Source organism: Corylus avellana, chromosome ca11, assembly GCF_901000735.1.
Source record: "Corylus avellana chromosome ca11, CavTom2PMs-1.0".
Classification (NCBI taxonomy): Eukaryota; Viridiplantae; Streptophyta; class Magnoliopsida; order Fagales; family Betulaceae; genus Corylus; species Corylus avellana.
In genome coordinates this window covers 10,940,158-10,957,767 of record NC_081551.1, presented here as the reverse complement: position 1 = coordinate 10,957,767, position 17,610 = coordinate 10,940,158, and the positions used below count along the sequence as shown (strand labels likewise).

General features: G+C 44.7%; 1 protein-coding gene across 1 annotated transcript in view; it reads right to left on the bottom strand.

Moving 5' to 3' along the window:
• The window catches only part of LOC132165823 (uncharacterized), a gene marked incomplete at its 5' end in the record, with an annotated part of 54,450 nt that overhangs the window by 17,918 nt on the left and 18,922 nt on the right, over positions 1–17,610 (bottom strand). The window contains 1 exon segment of the mRNA XM_059576506.1: positions 344–424. Coding sequence (XP_059432489.1) covers positions 344–424 — 81 coding nt within the window.

Genomic DNA, 17,610 nt, shown 5'->3' with positions numbered 1-17,610 from the left:
TGGTATACTACCTCTCACAGAAGCCAAAAAAGAGAAAAAGACAAAGGGTGTGGTCTTGACATCAGCTTTGTTGTTGACAACTACATAGCCACCTCACATGGATTTATTATTATTACTGTTGTTGTTTTGTTGATGTTCTTTCAAAGACTACCAAAACTGTGCCAAGGTACGAGATAAATTGGCAATGAAGCCTTTGCACATGTTATCCTTCGTAAATTAATTTTGTTCCTTCATTTCATTTTCTATAGCTTTGAATAAGAAAGAAAAAAGGTCGCTATATATATTGCCTTTCCATTCAAACAATAGTAAAAAATAAAAAATAATAACTGATATGCTGGCACACCTGGACATAAAGCTCTGGCACAGTTCGGCCCTCTGGTTCAAGAAATATCTGATGGGACTCTTTGTCTTGAAATCTGACAATCTAATATGTATAAAGAACAAAGTAAATATTATTAGCAAATCATCTATCTATACTTATAAGAAACATAATGCAGGAGCAATACCATTTTAAATATGGGTTTTAGGCTTCAGCAGATTGTAAGAGAATCTTGTCCTTATTAATCATATTAGCCTCTGGCTTGTAGGTGAACTTAAAAGTTCATGATTATTCACCCCAAGGAATTTTTTACTTTGCTTCCCTCTCAAAATATAAGTTTTATTAGAAGATCAAGATATGCCTATATTTCCCCCATGCTCGTGACTGCACCGAAATAGCAAGGACATCTTCATTAATCTTTATAACATTTTTATTCTTGATGATCCAGGACTAAACTGAGATTTTTCATATGAAAAACTCTGGAATTTTGACTACTAAAAACATAAACTCTGGTATTTTTAAACTATATTTAAGATGTTGTCATAAATAAGAAGAAAAAGCTGGAGGAGAGTGGAGAAGAAAAAGCTGGAGGAAGAAAAAGCTGGTATTTTTATAACTCTGGTATTTCTACATGTTGAGTTGAAGGACAAAAGCAAGGAGAAATTGAGTAGTTACAACAAAATTTCGAGAGGGAGAAGTTGGTCAATAGAGGCGAAGGAATTTGAGTTGGTAGTGAAGGCAGGGGCAGTGGGGGTGAGGATTTTCGAGAGAAGCAAAGGGAAGCAAAGGTCCATTTTCATTCAGAAGGATGAGCTAGAGTGGTTAGTTCGCAAAGTGGAGGTTCTAGTGGCAGTGGAGGATTCAGAGGTTTTCTGAGACCAATCCAGAGCGGGTTATCCACGGTTCATCGCGCAGCGACGTTCAAATAGACATGGATGCTTCCTAACGCTTGAGGAATTTGATGGGAGGAGAAGGTGTGGTTCGGTTCTCATCCCAGAAGGGCGCTTCGGGCAAGGTTGGCGACGCTTCATTTCAAAAGTGCGTTTAGCCAACTCGTCACTTCGTGGTACCAAGGAAGAGGAGAAGGTTCAGGAGGGGAAGGTTAGGAGGAGCTACACCGATGTGTTGGCCCAGTCAGTTAATCCGGCAGAGGAACGATTTGGTCCATATTCAAGGCCTGTGGCCCGAGTGCCCAGACGGTTAAAGGAGTCGTCCACAACATTAATCCCTCAGGCTTTACGCACAGGAAAACCAGGTCCGAAGCCAAGGCCGATATTCCAGAATCCGGCGAGGCCACCTAGCGGTCAGGAGGGCGAGAAATTGCGACAGTCGGAGTTGGAGAATTTCAGGGAGATAGAAGAGAATAAGGCGAGGGCTCCGGCAAGTGACCTTCAAACGCGGGTGAGAAAGCAGGCGTTGAGTGATGGTACTGGGCAAGACCTGATGGGACGGAAGATTTCTGAGTGTCAGGCGCAGACCCATACTGGAGTAGGTATTGAACTCCGTAATTGAAGAGAGACGTTAAGGAGACTGAGAGGGGAGATTGACGCGGGTCTGCAGAGTTTGGAAATGGCTATAAAAAAGCTGGAGGACAATGGGCCCAGGCAGGAAGGCAGGTGCACCAATGTAGCCCAATCAGTAAGGCGAGAAACAGAGCTGGCAAGGAAGGATGGTGCGGCTGTGCAAGGTCCAAGGCCCACAGAGGGCCCTACGTTAGTTTAAGGCGCTAAGGTGAGAAGTGGTTAGAAGGAGAAGGAGTGGGCTGGTAGGGTAGGCCCACGGTCCACGAGAGGTTTCAAGGTAAAGAGGAAGGTGGCCGGGGTGGGACTCGGTATGGGCCAGGGCTTTAGCTCTTTTGGACCCACTGGAATAAGAAGGCATCCCTCTCACCCGAAACGCACAAGTGGGTCGTCGATGGTTTGGCGGGAGGGTTGGACTGGCGATCCAGGGGCGTCGACATCGAAAGGAGGTGTCGGCGACTCTGGGGCATCGCCGACAGTCTCGGAGCCTCCCGCCACCGTTCGTGCTTCTCTCGTCAATACATCTGACGCTTGTTCCGGTGATGGGGTGTCTTTAGGTAGTGCAGGAGATCCTCAGAGCTCACCGAGGTTGATGCTTTTGCCCAAGGGAATGCAGACTTCGACGGAGAGGAAGTCATCGACGGTTGCTCCCATGGTCGACCCAGGTGTAGCCATGTCCGGGAAGGACGCTCGTGGGTTGGGTTCACGATTTACGGCCGGCGACCCTAGGGCGTCGCCGATAGGCATGAAACTTCCAGCCACAGTTCGTGCATCTCTCGTCGACACATCTAGAGCTAGTCCCGGCAGTGGGGTTTCATTAGGAGGTGCTGGAGTTTCTCAGAACCCACCGAGGTTGTTGCTGCTGGCCAGGGGAACACAAACTTCGTCGAAGAAGTCATCGCCGGTTGTTCCCACTGTCGATCTAGGGGTAGCCATGTCCAGGAAGGATTTTTGTGGGATGGGTTCGCGTTTTAAGGCCAATGAGTCCCTATTTCCGCAAGAGGCAATGTCACAGTGCAGTGGGGAGGAGGTTGCACTTCAGACAAGTTTAGAAACTTCATCACCAGTGATCGAGGTTAGTGATGTGGTGCCTTGGTCTCTTGTTGTTGGGTATCAGGAAGATGTTCAGGGTGGTGAGGGACTGGGCATTCCCCAGGAACGAAAATTTTCTGTTGGGATTGGCCAGTCTGGTGGGAAGTATGATAGGGCAGCTGCATTAGGGGGTTCAAAAGTGGTGGAGTTGTGTGATGATGAACAGCCTGGGGGAGAGAATGATAGGGAGGCTGAGTCACGAGATGAAGCCCAGGTACCTTGTGAGGTTGATGTGCCTATTCCTTTGAATACGTACGGTCCCACTGCAGGGGGTGCGTCGGGATACTCAGATTGGGTTATTCAATGTGCTAACGAGATTTATCTGATTGTGGGAATTTCGTACACGGGTCATAAGCTGCAATTGTTAGCTCTTTTAACTTTTTTGGAAGAGGAACGAAGGAATAATGCGATGGTTATGAATACGAGCAGCAGCACTAAGGGCAAGAGGGAGGTTAGAAATTTGGAATGCTCGGTGAATTATGACGCTAGATGTTCAAACTCTAGCCGTGGCAAGAGGAAAGGGGAGGGGGCATGGAGTAGCCTTATGAAGCTAAGCATTTTGTCTTGGAATGTGAGAGGGTTGAACAAGAGGGATAAACATTTAAGGGTGAGTAATTTGCTTAGAGATTGGAAGGCTCATATAGTTTGTCTTCAAGAAACCAAGATCCAGGGTATGTCTCGCAATATTATTCGTAGTTTATGGGGGCGGAGTCATGTGGATTGGTGTTGTTTGGATTCTAGAGGGGCTTCGGCTGGCATTCTGATTATGTGGGATAACAGGGTGGTGGAGAAGGTTGATGTTTGTGTGGGGACGTACACTCTGGCGGTGTCTTTTAGAAACATTGGGGATCATTCTGTTTGGGCTTTTGCTGGGGTTTATGGTCCAAACCTCAATAGGGATAGAAGGCTCCTTTCGGAGGAGTTAGCGGGTGTTATTAGCTGGTGGGACATGCCGTGGTGTATTGGGGGTGATTTTAATGTCACTCGGTTCCCTAGCGAAAGATCAAGTGAAGCCCATTTGGATTCGGCCATGATGGATTTTTCAGGCTTTATTTCTGAACAAGGACTAATGGATCTTCCCTTGATTGGGGGTTTGTTTACATGGTCAATTTCTAATGACCCCCCCTGTGGTCAAGAATTGATCGGTTTCTTATTTCGCCGGAGTTGGAGGCCCGTTTTCCAGGGGTCAGACAGAAGAGGCTTTCCCACCTATGCTCAGATCATTTCCCAATCATTCTTGAGCTGGGGGAGGTGACAAGGGGGAAGAGGCCATTTAAATTTGAAAATATGTGGCTTAAAGCGGAAGGTTTTGTGGACCTAGTGAAACAATGGTGGGACTCCTATGTGTTTCAGGGTACACCGAGCTTTGTTCTTGCTTGCAAGCTCAAGGCCCTGAAGCTGAATTTGAAGACTTGGAACGAGGAGGTATTCGGCAACATTGAGAGGAATAAGAGGATGCTTCTTGAAGAGCTTCGGTTGTTGGATGTGAACGAAGAAAGTAGGGCTTTGGATGCGGGGACGGTCACGAGGAAGGCGGAAGTCGTTCGAGAACTAGAGAATTGCACGCTTATGGAGGAGGTGAGTTGGAGGCAGAAATCCAGGATGATGTGATTGAAGGAAGGTGATAAGTGTACTAATAGAAGGCATAACTCTATGGATGCTCTCATGATTGGGGACAACATTTCTTCAAATCCGACCGAGATTAGTGAGTATGTTGTTGAGTTCTATCAAAAACTCTTCTCGGAGCAATGCCATTGGAGGCCTATGGTAGATGGCATTTCATTTGATTCCATTTCGGAGGTGGAGGCTAGCTGGTTGGAGAGAGACTTCAAAGAGGATGAGGTTAGAAAGGTAGTGTTCAAAATGAATGGTAACAAGGCGTCGGACCCCGATGGGTTTTTTATGGCTTTCTTCCAAGTTTGCTGGGAGGTTGTGAGGGAGGACATTATGAAGGTGTTCAGTGCTTTTCATGCTGGAGGGATGTTTGAGAAGAGCCTTAATGCTTCTTTCATTTCGCTTATTCCGGAGGTTCCCAGTGCTATCAATCTCAAAGATTTTCGGCCTATAAGCCTTGTGGGAGGTATCTACAAAATCATAGCTAAGGTCTTAGCAAATAGATTGAAGACAGTCCTAGATAAGGTTATTTCTCAGTCCCAAAGTGCTTTCATCAAGGGGAGGCAGATTCTAGATCATATCTTGATTTCTAATGAATGCCTGGATAGTCAGTTGAGATCTGGGGAGCCAGGAGTTATTTGCAAAATGGATTTGGAAAAGGCTTATGATCATGTGAATTGGGATTTCTTGCTATATATGCTTAAGAGTTGTGGTTTTGGCGGGATTTGGTGCTCTTGGATAGAACATTGCATCTCGTCGGTTCGGTTCTCGATTCTGATCAATGGTTCTCCTAATGGGTTCTTTAACAGTTCCAGGGATTTGAGACAAGGGAACCCCCTGTCTCCTCTGCTGTTTGTTTTTGTGATGGAAGCTTTAAGTAGGATGATTACGGCAGTAGTTAATGGGGGGTTAATAGAAGGGTTTCAGGTCGGTAACATCACTCTCTCTCATCTCCTATTTGCGGACGATACCTTGATTTTTTGCAATGCTATACCCACCCAGTTGCGTTATTTGTGGAGTTTATTTTTGCTGTTTGAAGCTGCTTTTGGGTTGAAGGTTAACTTGGCCAAGTCGGTGTTAATTCCAGTGAGGAATGTGGAGCAAGTGGACAAATTAGCCGGCATTTTAGGGTGTGGGGTTGATTCTTTGCCAGTAAAGTATCTTGGTTTGCCGCTGGGGGCATCTTGTAAAGCTAAGCATATTTGGGATGGAGTTATTGAGAAGATAGAACGACGGTTGGCCAGTTGGAAAATGTTGTATTTATCGAAGGGTGGAAGAGTCACGCTTATTAAGAGCACTCTCGCCAACGTGCCTACTTACTATTTGTCTCTCTTCCCTATTCCGGTGAGTGTTGCTAAGCGGATTGAGAAGTTGCAGCGAGATTTTCTATGGGGTGGTCTAGGCGAAGAGTTCAAGTACCACCTGGTGAAGTGGTCGAAGGTTTGCACTCTGATTAAGGAGGGTGGTTTGGGTATCAGGAATATTATGGTGCCCAACCGCTCACTGTTAGGGAAATGGTTGTGGCGCTATGGTTCAGAGAGAGATGCTGGGTGGAGGGCTGTGGTGGATGCGAAATTTGGAAGTTTTTGGGGAGGTTGGAGTTCCTTGGAGCCGGGAGGTTCTTTTGGAGTGGGGTTATGGAAGAACATTAGGAAAGGGTGGGACACCTTCAAAGGGTTTACACGGATCGAGGTAGGGGATGGGACTAGGGTTCGCTTCTGACATGATTTGTGGTGTGGTGATGCGGCTCTCAAGATAGCTTTTCCAGGCTTATTCAGTATTGCTAGTGCAAAGGACGCCCCAGTTGTGGCGCATTTGGAGGTGATGGGTGGCTCTAACCAGTGGAATATTAGTTTTTCTAGAGAGGCTCATGATTGGGAGGTCGATGTATTGGCCTCTTTCTTTCAAGTGTTACAATCTGCTCGAGTGAATTGAGGGTGTGAAGATAGATTGCGGTGGAAATCTTCCAAAAAAGGCCGTTTCAAGGTCGAGCTCTTTTACGCTTCCTTGGCTTGTTCTGAAGGGAGGGGATTCCCTTGGAAGAGTGTGTGGCGAACTCAAGCTCCTCCAAGGGCGAGTTTCTTTGTGTGGACGATGGCTTTGGGCAAAATCCTGACCTTAGATAACCTCAGGAAGCGACAAGTGATTGTGACGAATAGGAAAGACATAAAGGTTGCTTATGCTTTGTGGTGTGCTCTTTTTGGTCGGTTTGGATTGTCTTGGGTGATGCCGAGACGGGTTTCGGATTTACTCGCTTGTTGGTGGTCTTCGGGGAGGAGGGGGAGTGCAGCGGTTTGGAAGATGGTGCCTACTTGCTTCTTTTGGTCTTTATGGAGGAAAAGAAATAAATAATAGGTGCTTTGAGGATATGGAGGGGACATTGGAAGACATCTTAGCTTCTTGCTTTCATACTTTGTATCTTTGGACCATTACGCATGTCTTTCCGGTGTCGATTAGTTATAATGATTTTTTTACTTGATTTTCCCCTTCTAGTTAAGTGATCCTGTTGTATACTCCCAGTGTACTCCGGGGCGCCTTTACGCTTTTTAATAAAACTTTTTATACTTATCAAAAAAAAGAAGAAAGAAAGGCTTTATTCGTCCGGAGTGTATCACAATAGACAATGTTAACGGATGAAAAACAATTTAAATCTCAGAAAGTGTAATATCCGTTTCCCCCTCCACACAAAACAAGGAGGTCCATGAATACATAAACCCAGAACTGCAGACATTCCCATGGGGCAACAAGAAACCAAAGACAACTCTTGCAAGTTGATGACTAATAAAGAAAGGACTTCAAATCAGAGCTTATGATAATAAATAAGTATTAAAGAAAATGGGCAAAAGGGCAACCTAATAGATTTGTAAGTCAAGGTAGAGAACGAGGACTGGTATTGCTTACAAATATGATTGAATTTGGGATCACCAAAGCCAAAATAAATGGACAGAAAAGAAAGAGAGAACTGCAGAGATAAAGGCTAACAAAAATTAATAAAACAAGATGAGATAGTATTCGGATCTGAGGAGATAGTATTAGGATCTGAGGATGAAGTTAATAACTTCTACTTGATCTTCCAACAACTAGTTTTACAAGAACATGCCAGGAGTTTAGAATTTTATGGTTAAGGCGAAAAAGTGAACAAAAAAAAAACAAAACAAAACAAAACAAAAAAAAAGAAAGACCTATCATGCAAGGAAGAACTGTTGTGTAGGACCACATTAAAAAAGTCAGGGGCACATACATTTGAGCTCTCCATATCTATAGAGATCTTTTTGATGAGTAATAATTTATTAAAAAGAAAGAGACAAAGCCCTCAAACACGAAAAGTATACAAAAGAGACAACCACCCTAAAAGTGTCTAAAAGCCAAAAGGTTAACAGGATCTAACTTTCTTTCTTTTTTTCTTTTTTTTTGACAAGTAATTTCGTATCATTAATAAAGCGCAAAGGGGCGCAACCCTAATACACATAGAGTATATAAGAGAGCCCCTAAAAGAAGTAGAAGAACATAAAGTCAAAAAATCTGCAAAAGTATAAACAATCAAACAAGATCTAAAATATTCTAAGAAAAAAATTAGAATAGACTACAACTCAATCTAAGAGGGATCTTCAAAAAAAATAAGAAAGGACTCTAAACAAAACATTGAACGCGTAGTCCTCAAATAGGCGCCGATTCATTTATCTCCAAATGCTACATGTTAAGAACGTAAGAATAACTTTCCAGATAGCCTTTTTGGAGATGTCCCCACCCTTGAGTCTTCCAAAAACATACGAACTTTTGGATGTTGCTAGGCATAGCCCACAAAACTCCAAATAAGTTGAGAACCAAGTACTAAAGATCGCTAGTGTACTCACAATGGATGAGTAGGCGATTAACGGTCTCCTTTACTTTTTTGCATAGGCAACACCAACTTACAAGAGTGAAACCCTTCCCCCCCTCCCCCCGGGCAGGTGGCCTTCTAAGATTATCAATTATGAGCATTCTACAACTCAAAGCTATTGTCCATTTAAAGAGCACAATGTAGGAGCAGAGCCTTAACCTTCCAAACACTTCTCCAAGGAAACAGACAAGGCTCTCCACTTTGCAAAGTATTATGATAGCTCTTTCACTTCAAAGCCATGATTGCTGCCGGGGGTCCACAATATTCCATCCGCCTCCGCCGAAGGGTTGTCGAGGAGTATAACAGATTGAGGAAAGAGCTAAGAGATTCCAACTCCCAATCCTACATTGCCCTAATGAAACTCAGATTCCAATGAATAGAGGTGCCAGAGAGTTCCAAATAATCCGAAACTAAGGCCTCTTTGTCACAAGCTATCAAATAAAGTTCTAGGAATGAAGATTTGAGAGCAGCTTCACTGCACCAAATAGAATGCCAAAAACAAATACAGGACCCATCCCCAACCCTGAAGTAGACAAATTTTGACAAATTCCACCAACCATTCCTAAAATTCCTCCAAAGACATACCCTGCAACGCCCTTGGACTTCCTCTAAAGACAAACCCCCGCTCTGGACCCCATACTTCTCAAGAATCACCTGTCTCCGTAGAGAAGTCTCCTCTTGTACAAATATCCAAAGTCATTTACTAAGTAAAGCTTTATTGAACATCATAAGGTTTTTAACTCTCAACCTTCCTTGAGGAATTGAGGAGCAAATGGTATTCCAGTTCACCAGATGAAACTTCGGCATACCCCCCTACTCCATCCTAAAGAAAGTCTCTTTGAAGATGCTTCAACTTTCTAATGGTAAAGAAAAAAGGGACAAAAAAATATGTAGGTAAGCAGGATAAAGTATTCTTGATTAGGGTAAGGCGACCACCCCAAGACAAGTAAATCGTCTTTCAACTAACCAATCTTCTTTCCATCTTCTCAACTACCTCATCCCAGACTTAAAAGAAGCACCCAATGGAAGACCTAATAAATCAAGGGTAGAGAAGAAATACTACAACTGAAAATATCGGCCAGCTCTTTCTAATGCAGTACCTCCCCAACTCCATTGCGACTAATACAGATTTTCGAAGATTAACCTTCAAGCCCAAAAAAAGCCTCAAGACACAAAAGAATGTGACCCAAATTATAGATTTGATTACGATTGGCATCACGCATGATAAACGTATCATTTGCAAAGAGAAGGTGGGATACTTCCAAGGGGGAAACGTTTTGGATGTCTACCTGAAATCTTGATAAATAACCTCCAACCACAGCTCTAGAGAGCATCCTACTAAGAGCCCCAATGTCAATCACAAAGAGCTTTGCGAGAGAGGGTTCCCTTGGCAGAGGCCCCGGGAGCTACCAAAGAAACCATGTGAACTACCATTTATCAAGATAGAGAAGCGGGTAGTGGAGATACAAGCAGACATCTATTTCCTCCATTTAGAACCAAAGCCAAGACTCCCCAAGAGATAAGAGGAAGAACTCCCAGTTGACATGGTCATAGGAGTTTTCCAAGTCTAGCTCGCGAATAAAACCGAAAATTCCCGATTTCAACCAACTGTCCAGATACTCATTTTCTATAAGAACCAAGTCTAGATTTGTCTAACCGTATAAAGGCATGCTGATTGTTTGATATGAGCGATCCCAAAACATGTTTCATTCTGGTAGCAAGGACTTTACCAACATTTTATAAAGACTCCCCTCCAGGCAGATAGGTCTACTTCCAACTACCCAATTTTTTTAGGGATAAGAGCAATGAAAGTAACATTATAAGGCACTTCTCGAATACCTCATGCACATGAAAGTTATGGAAGATGCGCATAAGATCATCCTTCAATATAGCCTAAGAAGACAAAAGAAACCAAAAAAGTGAAAGTCCATATACCCCCCTCAAACTACCACCCAATTAGCGATGTCTTAACTTTAGATTGCGACAATGCCTCCTCCAAACTATCAAAAATTGTCAATTCCCCAAGATCATTGGGCTGGTTTGGCAACCCCCTTTGGCTGGCCTAGAACCACCCCCCAAATGGCCAAGGGGTTGTTCGGCCACCCCTTCCGACCATATCTAGGGGTAGCCGAACCACCCTCATGGCCATTAGGGATAGTTCGTCACCTCTTACCTTTTTTTTTTTTTACCATTTGGGGTGTTCAATCGCCCCAGATATGGCCAAGGGGGCCACCCTCCAACCACCCATGGCCATTTGGGGGGTGGCTTGGCCACCCCTTTGGCCAAATGATGAAACTTGGATTCCATTGAATAGAGGTTCCAAAGAGTTCCAAATCATCTGAAACCAAGGCATCTTTGTCACAAGCTATCGAATAAAGTTCTAGGAATGAAGATTTGAGAGCAGCTTCACTGCACCAAAGAACATGCCAAAAATGAATACGGGACCCCTCCCCAACCCAGACAAAGTTCAAGAAATTCCCTCAACCATAGCCTTAGGAGTGGTTCGGCCACCCTCAAATGGCGAAAAAAAAAAATATTGTGAGGGTGGCAATGGCCATGGGGGTGGTTCAGTCACCCCTAGATATGGCCGAAGGGGTGGCCGAACCACCCCTTGGCCACTTGGGGGATGGATCGGCCACCACATTTGGCCAAAGGGGTGGCTCAACCACCCCCTACTTTCATATTTTTCAAATTTTTAGTTTTTTCTTTTTTGAATTTTTTATTTTTATTTTTATTTAGGATATTATTGTCATTTGGGGGAATTGAAATTTTTGATAATTTGGAAAGGACATTGTCACAATTTAAAGTTTGGGGAGACATTATCAATTGTGGAGAGTATGTGGACTTTTTCCGAAAAAAAGGCAGTAGTGAAGTCGTCAAGGCCCAACGCTTTCTCATCATCCTTACTAAGCAATGCCTGAAGAACTTTCTCATCTTGAAATGGTCTCTCAAGCTAATCCGTTTCTGCAGAGTATAGAAAAGGAAACTCCAAACTATCTAATTTTGGATGCCAATGAACTGTTTCATTAAAGAGATTCTTCTAATACTAGATGATTGTTTCATTGATCACCTCTTAATCAAAGGTAGCAGCACCATCTATACAAAGCTTGAACATAAAGTTCTTTCTACTATGAGAGTTGGTAAGCAGGTGAAAAAACCTTGTAGTGTGATCCCTTTCTTTTAACCAAATCGCCCCAAATTTTTACCTCCAACTGACTTCTTGCAAAAGAGCTACATTCTCCAAATCTACTTTCGCTTTAGCCTCCTCACTTTCTCCTCTTAAAAAAAAAATCAAGAGATTGGATCTCATCCAATAAGGACTTCTTGACTCCTCTATATATCTGAATCAGGTTTCAGCCGTGTTAGTTTATTAACCAAAATAAAACAGGAGTACTAAGGAACAGATACAAATCTCACCATTGTTTCACCATGTCTACAAAACCCTCTGCTTTTAGGCATATGTTCTCAAATTTACATGAAGGTGGCCCTCTAGACAGACCTCTGCTGTCAAACAAAATGGGAAAATGATCTAATAAGGGTCGAGGAAGACGACACTAGATCATGTCTGCAAAATGCCATTTTTTTTTTTTTTTGATAAGTTTTTTTTTAGATAAGTAATGTGATATAAAACAAAAGCGCAAAGGGGCGCAACCCATTTACACGGGGAGTATAAAAGAGAGCGCCTAAGAGGGAGAGAAATGAAAAAGAAAATCAGAAAAACTAATCTCTAACGGAGCTAGCCAAGCGGCCGTCCAAGAGCAAAGAGTAGAAAAGAAAAAATGGGTCAATTCCTCTATAGTCCTAGTGGAATTATCAAAACATCTAGCATTTCTTTCAATCCATATACACCACATAAGACACAAAGGGATCATCTTCCACACAACTGCACTTCGGGATCGTCCTCCTAACCACCAACTATCGAACAAGTCCCTCACCCTGCAAGGCATGACCCAATGCAAACCAAACCGAATAAAAATCGACTGCCAAAGAACGCTCGCAAGCTCACAATGGAGAAGAAGATGATCAACTGTCTCTCCGGCCTTCTTGCACATACAACACCACTCCATGACCACTATGTTCCTCTTACGCAAAGTATCATGAGTCAAGATTTTGCCTAGAGCCGCTGTCCACCCAAAAAAAGCCACTCTCATAGGAGCCTTAGTTCGCCAAATGCTCTTCCAAGGAAACACCTCTTGATTGGAGTGGGACAAAGCCTTGTAAAGCGACTTAACCTCAAACTTTCCTTTCTTGGACGGAATCCAGCACACGCGATCTGCCACTCCTATGGAAATCTTGCAAGAATACAACCGATCAAAGAAAGGAGAAACCAACTCCATCTCCCAATCTTGAACGGGCCGAACAAAAATGACATTCCATTCAACTCTCCCACTCCTCCAAGTAAAATTGTCCTTCACCCAAGCGTCTTTGTGTCTGGCAATACTATATAAGGAAGGGAAAACTTGCTTCAAGGAATTCTCCCCACACCAAATATCATGCCAGAAGCGAACTTTCGAACCCTCCCCCACCTCGAACCGAATCCTTTTGGCAAAAAAATTCCAACCTTGACGAATGTGCTTCCAAAGGCCCATACCATGGGAACCTGAAACCTCCTTTGTGCACCACCCACCTTCCTTGTCTTCATATTTAGCTTGGATAACCTTGCACCAAAGAGCCTCGCTCTCGTTCGCATATCTCCAAAGCCATTTCCCCAAGAGAGCTTGATTAAATTGGTGCAACTTCCGAATGCCAAGACCTCCATAGCGAAAGGGACGACAAACTTGATTCCAGCCTACAAGATGCAACTTAGGTTCATCTCCCATTCCTCCCCATAAGAAATCTCTTTGGACTTTCTCAATCCTTTTAGCTACACCTACCGGAATCGGAAACAAAGACAAGAAATAAGTCGGAAGATTAGCCAAAGTGCTCTTAATGAGAGTTAGGCGACCTCCTTTAGAGAGATACATCCTCTTCCAACCCGCCATCTGACACTCCATCTTTTCAATCACTTCGTTCCACATAACCGTATCCTTGTACGGCGCCCCTAGAGGGAGACCCAAATATTTCATAGGCAACTCCGCAACACTACACCCAAGGATACTAGCTAAAACCCCAATGTTCTCCACCTCACCAATAGCCACAATCTTTGATTTTCCCAAATTTACTCTCAAACCCGATACAGCTTCAAAACATAAAAGAATGAGGCGTACATACCGATTTTGCTCAATAGAAGCTTCACAAAAGATCAAAGTATCATCCGCAAATAAAGAGTGAGAGACCATCAACTCCGATAAAATCCTATTACCCACCGAGAAACCAGTCAAAAGGCCTTGTTCTACCGTCGCATTCACCATTTTACTCAAAGCCTCCATAACAAGCACAAACAACAAGGGAGAGAGAGGATCCCCTTGCCGAATTCCCCTCGAACTATTGAAGAAGCCTTCCGGAGAACCATTCACAAGTATGGAAAATCTCACCGACTTAATACACCACTCTATCCAAGCCCTCCACCTCTCTCCAAAACCACACCTATGCAGCAAATACAAGACAAAATCCCAATTGACATGATCATAGGCCTTTTCCAAGTCCAATTTACAAAGAACACCTGGCAACCCTGATTTCATGCGACTATCCACACATTCATTGGCAATGAGAATGGAATCAAGGATTTGCCGACCCCCAATAAAAGCATTTTGAGAATAGGAGATGACCTTACCCAACACAGTTTTCAACCTATTGGCGAGCACCTTAGAAACAATTTTATACACCCCTCCCACCAAACTGATGGGCCTAAAATCCTTCATCTCCACCGCTTCCGCTTTCTTCGGAATCAAGGAAATAAAAGTTGCATTTAAGCTCTTCACCAATTGACGTCTTCGATAGAACTCAGCAAAAACCGCCATAACATCTTGTTTAATAACTCCCCAACAAGCTTGAAAAAAAGCCATGGAAAAGCCATCTGGACCCGGGGCCTTGTCACCATCCATGCTTTTAACCACCTCCCAAACCTCCTTTTCCTCGAAGTCTCTTTCCAACCACCTCTTATCCTCCTCATCAATAGACAAAAACGGCTGGTTATCCATTCTAGGACGCCAAGTGCTTTGTTCCGAGTATAAGCCTTGATAGTACTGCACTATGTGATCTCTTATTGCAGCTGGGTCCCCGGATAATTCACCATTTATACGAAGCACCTCCACACGATTGCCCCTACGATGAGAATTAGCCATCTTGTGGAAGAAACGAGTATTTCGATCCCCCTCCTTGAGCCACAAAACTCTCGAATTTTGTCTCCAATGAATTTCCTCACACAACAAGGTGTTCTCCAACTCTTTCACCAAGTCTGCCTTCCTACTCTTTTCCTCCTGGTCTAAACCTCTCGACTCTGCCATCTCATCCAGCTCTTCAATACCTCCCAACAGCTCTTTCTTCTTCCTCCCAATATCCCCAAACACCTCCTCATTCCACTTTTTCAAGTCCATTTTAAGGGATTTCAATTTATTAGCAAGCACATAACTGGGTAAACCCTCAAACGAATACGACCCCCACCAATTAGAAACCTTATCCACAAAACCCTCTGCTTTAAGCCACATATTTTCAAATTTAAAAGACTTATTACCTCCACAAGGGATCCCACAATCCAACAATAAAGGAAAGTGATCGGAAAGCATGCGTTGGAGTCTCCTCTGTGACACTGTTGGGTAATGGTCTTCCCATTCCGGAGAAAGCAAAAACCTATCAATCCTCGACCAACTCTCATTTTCTTGGTTATTAGACCAAGTAAATTGTCCCCCCATCATCGGAATATCCACCAAATTGTTCTCCGAGATGAAATCTGAGAAGTCCATCATGCCCGAAGAGTAATAAGAGCCACTAGATCGCTCACTAGGAAATCGAACAATATTGAAATCTCCACCCAAACACCAAGGGATCTCCCACACACTCAACAAACCAGCTAACTCTTCCCAAAGAGCCCTTCTCTCCCCTTCCTCATTCGGCCCATACACCCCCCCAAACGCCCAAACCCAATTATCCTCCACATTTTGGAAAGAACAAGCCAAAGTGAAATTCCCCACACACTCCTCCTTACACTCCACTACCCTCCTATCCCACATCAATAACATCCCCCCGACAAACCATTAGAACTTTTAAACTTCCACCCTACATGTTGACCTCCCCAAAGACTATGAATCATCTCACGAGAAAAATCCTCCACCTTAGTCTCAATCAAACACACTATATCCGCTTTCCATTCTTTCAAGAGGCCCCTAATGCGCAGCCTTTTTTTGAGGGCATTCAACCCTCTCACATTCCATACTACAATGTTAAGCTTCATTAACCACCAAATCCACCCTCTCACCTTCCTCTAATTCCTCAATTCCATTGGATACAGGAACACAAGCCTAAAAACCCCCTATGACAGAATCATGCTGCAATCTAGAAACTTCAATAGCATTGAACAAGGCCTCCAACTCCTCCTTTCTCCCCTCATCCGAGATACCAATTTTAGGACAGAATTGTATACAATTATTAACTACCCAACTTGATGAACACTCATCTGACCCTAACTCCTCCAACCCTACTATATCTGAACAATTGTCCTCAGCCCTGCCTGAGCCCTGCCTCACAAACTCCAATTCCTTAAAACGATCCAATCTGACCTGTCCCACTCGACTCAGCTGGCCCAAATTCACAGCCTCCCCCTCGCCGTCCTGCTGTTCCTCACCCCCCCCGGCTGTCCCCACCTTCCGGCGAGAAGAACTCCCCCTCAGAATCTGTCCTGGGACCACTCCCACGCCTACCCCAGCCTCGCCGGTCTCCAGGGGTCTCTTCGGCGACCTCTGGCCATACCCCGACGACGACAGCGTCTCCGGCACCCTCTGCGAGACTTCCGGTGTCGGCCCAAGGATCCCTTTCGTCTGCCCATATGCCGAGGTTGCAACTTCTAACAAACCCACCTGTGCCACGTCCCATTTCTGCGTCCCCCTCTTCCTTCTCCTATAGGTCATCAGGTTCTTATCTTTACTAGTAGGCTGGGTCTTCTTCGCCGAGCTTACCACCTTTAAGTCACTGATTCTCGTCCCAGCCATGAAAGCTCCCGCATCCCGTACAGAAGTGCCGCTAACCTCTCTGAGAATCCCTACGGTTGCTGACCCAGTCCCCCCTTCCCCCGATACTTCTCCAGCGACCAGCAACGCACTCACCGGAGTAGCCGAGAGAAGACGTGGGCCGTTTCTATCTTGCTCAGGGACCTCCGTTGAAACCAATACAGCTGGGGAACTAACAGCTCGTGGTCCAGCATTGAATGGGCTAGATCTAGAGCCCACACCTGAGCCCGCGCTTCCTTTGGGTTTAAACACCATTCTCTTTTTTACCTTCAGCCTACTAATGGGCTTCCAAATTCTAGCGCCCGGCCCAAATGTCATCTTCCCTTTCATTTCTGCCTTCCCCTTATCATCATCTTGCTTAACTGCCGGCCCAAGCCCACTAAAACTCTTCTGTTTCAGCACTTTATCAATCCTGGTCATCCCAACGTCACACTCCCTCTTCAGACGCTTCAACAGCTCTTTCACGTTGAGGAGCTCGATGCCTACCTCAGAGTAGGTCTGCCCCGCATGGTACCCCATCCCCTCCTGTCCCTTCCTGCACTCTGAACCTGACACCAACGCCACCTGCTCCGCTGGCTTTACTGTCCCACTCGCCGGAGCTGAAGATGAGGATCCCACGCAACCTCCGTCCATCGTAACTTTCAGACCATCCTTTACCGGATATTGCCCAGACTTTGCCGGCCAGAAAATCTTCGTCGGCATCCCCCCAACGCCTCCCTGGGCCATCGCCGAGTCTTGGGTCTTCTTCGGGCATACCAAATTCTTGCCCTCATTCTGAAAATAACCTCGCCGTGCCTGAGCATGGCCGAAGGTGCAAGCATCCTGGGTATCCTTCGACTGCAATCTCACTGTCTCTGCGTAGCTTCTCTTCTTCTTATCCTCATTATCTCTCTTTCCTCCCCTAAACTCTTTACACTCTGTGACCACTCGGTTATCCCAGAGAGATGCGTTAGCCATTTTCATTTCCTTGGTGAAACGAACCCACCCAAACCCACGACGTCCTTCAAGAATTATGATCGAGCCACATCTACTCCTTCCATCAAATTCCTCCACTGTCAAAAAACAGCCGTGTCTATTTGAGCA